The 3955-nt window shown below is 39.3% G+C and overlaps 1 protein-coding gene across 1 annotated transcript; it reads right to left on the reverse strand.

Annotated features, from left to right (window-relative positions):
- Nucleotides 1–1343: 1343 nt before the first annotated feature.
- LOC148205112 (uncharacterized) lies at nucleotides 1344–2801 on the reverse strand. Its single transcript, XM_088103025.1, has one exon. It carries the CDS (start codon nucleotides 2799–2801, stop codon nucleotides 1344–1346), a length of 1458 nt encoding a protein of 485 aa, XP_087959151.1.
- Between the last annotated feature and the right edge of the window lie 1154 nt (nucleotides 2802–3955).

Here is a 3955-nt window from a genome sequence, read left to right on the forward strand (position 1 = left end):
GTTGCATGCTTCTGACTAGTTGACAAAGAGATCCCTTCTTCCTGAGACATTACTTTTTTCATTCATTTTCAAAATTTTTTGTTTTTTTTTTTGAACACATTGCAAGTCATTTCGTCTTGTCGCAAAATTAAGCTTTGTGAAAATTTGAGCAAACATTATTCAATCTGTGTGGACTTTATTAGGCTTGTAATGTGGCTAGGGCTAGAAGGTATCGAAAGAAAGGGTTAAAGGCCCAAATGAATGCTTGTCGGTTATTTTTTTGAAACAAGGGTTATCATCTGGCATTGTGTCAATAATTTGATCTTTTGAGCACTCTTCTTGTTTTTCTTGAACTTTGTTTTTCATTCACCTCGTTTATCACCACTTTGTGATTTTTCTTTTGTTTTGTTTTTGTTCTCTTTTTTTTTTTGTTTACCCTTTTGAAGGATTCTCTCGTTTGATCATTCAGTGATCTTCGTCTGCTTCTCGAGTTGACCCATACTGATGATAACCCTTACTTGGGAATAATTTTGAAAAAGAATTTATTTTTGGCTCAAACGGGGTAACAATGGTTATAGTTTTTGCTTTTTGGATAAAGAAAGATGGCCACACATCATTTCAAATTCTGATTGCTTTATTTTCAAAAGATTAATTCTACGACTAGATGACCTCAACATGAGTTCTCTTTTTCCTCTCTTTTCCTTTCTAGACTGCCCTTTCGGGTTTTCAATCTAGTGGGCTTATTCTCTTTTTGAAAGTTCTTTTGTTTGTCTCAATGGATTCAGGGATCACCCAACTAGCACAAGCGAGAGTAATTTTGGTCAGACCAATCTGCCCCAGTGTAAAGGTTCACTTTGTTAGTGAGGGCAGTGATAGTGTTTGTTGGGGAAAATCCTTTATTTTGGAAAAGGTAAATGGTGAAGGTTTTTAAGCAACATGCGCACAAACGTCTCGACAAAAAACGTCAAATTGTTATTTTTGATTCAACATTTGACCTCGGAATAATCTGACACTGCAACTTTTGTTTTCGATTATCATTTTTTATTCCTTTTTTGCTATTTTTGAAAAAAACAAGAGTTTGATGATTTACAAGAAAGACGAGTGACTCAAGATTGCCTTCATCATTTTTGTTTTTTCAATTTGTTCTTTGCGGCTTTCGTTCTCCACGACACCCTATTAGGACATGATTTCCAGTAAACCTTGGAGATACCTCGTAATGAAAGTTCACATTAAAAGTCATGGATGGTAACATGATATCAATGGACATAGCCCTCATAGCAAGACAATTCAAAACATGAGCAAAACAACATCAGTTTCGCCTTTTACAATAACCTATGCTTTCCCACATAGTCCTAGAGTCCTCTTCATTTGTTCATGGCATTTGTAGAGGCGAGCTCACGCCTTGTCAAAGTGCTGGATTGACTTTCTTCAAACTTTAAACATCCTGAATCGATCAAAGATTGCACTTTATGCTTTAAAGCCTTGCATGCCTCTGTTGAATGTCCACGCGCTCCTTCATGATAATCACACCTGGCATTTATGTCATAATTCTTTGGGTAAGGAGGTCGCACAGGCCTGGTGGGACAAACCTCTATGAGGTTGTTGCGGAGAAGATCTGGCAGTAGCTCTGTATAGGTCATGGGGATAGGAGTAAAGTTGGCGACCTTTTCATCACGATTGTAATTCCTTCGCTGAATGGCTTGATTGGACCCATAGGAATGTGACACTTGAGGATAGGCAGTAAAATGTGAATTAGCTCTTCGTTCTTCATGTCTAGGACCATACTCATTTAAACTTGCTACTAGCTTTGGGCCTAGTGCAATTTTTCCATTTCTTATGCCACCCTCAACCCTCTCTCCAATCACTACTATATCAGCAAAACTCGAGGAGACACTGCTTATCATGAGTTCATAAAATGGTGGTTGTAGAGTATTCAAAAGTATGGTAGTCATCTCCTTGTCGCTCAAAGGCGGTTCTACTTGAGCAGCAATTTCTCTCCACCTTTGGGCATATTCTCTGAATGATTCAGACTCTTTCTTCACCATGTTCTGCAGTTGTACTCTATCAGGTGTTAGATCTTTACTATATTCATATTGCCTTAGGAATGCATCAACCAGATCTTTCCATGAGTAGATGTGAGTAGTTTCTAAGCGCATGTACCAAGTTAGAGCCACACCAGTTAAACTTTCTTGGAAGCAATGAATCAAAAGTTTTTCATCATGGACATAAGCTGCCATTTTTCTGCAGTACATGGTTATGTGGCTCTTTGGGCAAGTATTTCCTCGATATTTCTCAAACTCTGGCAACTTGAACTTTGGAGGTATCACCACATCAGGAACTAAACATAGTTTTCTAGCATCTCCAAATTCAAAACTTCCTTCGCCCTCTATGGCTCTCAACCTCTTCTCGAGCATTTCTAATTTACCCTTGTCGTCCTTAAAATCTGCTGGTGTAACGACATAAGATGTTGACTTCATCTCGGGTTGTTCTTTCATTATCACGCTCTCAATACCTGGTTGGATCGTCTTCCCCGGAATTGTGAAAGTGGTTGCCCCAGGCTCGTCTTCTACTTCAACTGCATTATCTTCGGCCTTTTGAGCGTCAAGATCTTCCAAGTCCACTCCTGAGGGTGGAGTGTAATTCGGGGGAAGACCATAGGAAGGGAAAGTTTGTGCCTCTGGAACTCTTTGTTGTGGTCGTTGTGCGCACGAATCTCCAGGGCTTTGTAAGGCATTCAGAGCCTCTAAGATTTGACTCATTTGTCCCTTCAGCTGTTGGATATCGGCTTTCATCCCCTCTTGAACTTCTCCTTGGTTCTCCATGATTTTTCCACTGGTTCGTGTCCCTTAGGGTGTTTTGGAGACTTAGCCGTATTATTATTTTTAAATCTGAATTTCATTAGATGAAATAAATTAAGAAAAAGAAAATAAAAAGGAAAAGAAAAAGAGAAAAGACAAAGTAACGCGGTTACTATAGTAAGAAATTATAAAGATGTGAAAACATTGCCAAATGTATAATCTGGAAATTAACATGAAACAAAGTCAATAGGACAGTTCATCCACAACATTTAAGTTCACCACATCTGAGTTATGCAAAATCACGATCAATTATCACGAGCCTTAGCCATCACATTCTTCATTTCTCTCATCAGTTTCTTGCAGTAATTGAGGAAAGTTTTGACCTTCTTAGGCGGATTAAAGATCGGCATTACAGATTCAGCATCAGCTAATAACTTAGGGACATCCTTAATGGCTTCATTAGCAAGGGAAGCTAGTTGTGAGAAACTTCTCTTCCAGTTTTCTATAACTCGCCCTTGTTCAACGGTATACTCCTTCATCTGATTCATCAACTCTTGATGTTTCTTCTCTGATTCAGCCCGATGCCAACGTTCCTTCTTCAGTTTTGTCACTACTGCTTTTATCCACTGCTCGTCATTTTGAAATTGTTTTTCACAATTTGGGTAGGTGAAATTAACGTGAATTACAACTTGATTGTCTTAACCCTTTCTACGTTCCCTTTCCTAAGGAAAACTTTCATTAATAATCCATAATCTTGAGCCTCCCTCCGACCATTGCCCCAAGTGTCTCTAACCTGATGAAGCAATTCAGCAAAGGTTCCTTCCTCTTAAGATCTGCGATATGGCCAGGGATGCAGGCGTGGGCGGTACCCAGATTGCTTTTGTGCTAACACAGTATTGTGATTAGTACAACATCGAATACCCATGAGGGGTACATTAGGGTACTTACCGCAATGACATATGATGTGCGATCTTTGCTGCCAAGAAAACACATCATTTAGACCTTTCCTCCTCTAAGCCTGCATAGAGTTGCGCTCATTGATTTGCCTCTTTCATCTTTGGTTTATACTGCAACAACTCCTCCACGTGACATGTGGCATTCAGAATGGCCTTACTCATGCGAGAGATCTTCTTTCTGCATGGCAAATAACCTTGACTAAGGGTCTTGGAAACTTCAGT

This window comes from Vigna umbellata, chromosome 1, assembly GCF_029865625.1.
Source record: "Vigna umbellata cultivar VRB3 chromosome 1, Vumbellata_1.0, whole genome shotgun sequence".
Taxonomy (NCBI): domain Eukaryota; kingdom Viridiplantae; phylum Streptophyta; class Magnoliopsida; order Fabales; family Fabaceae; genus Vigna; species Vigna umbellata.

Bases quoted from the DNA above. Each gene is read 5' to 3' on its own strand.
- LOC148205112 (XM_088103025.1), bottom strand. From the start codon at position 2,801: ATGGAGAACCAAGGAGAAGTTCAAGAGGGGATGAAAGCCGATATCCAA.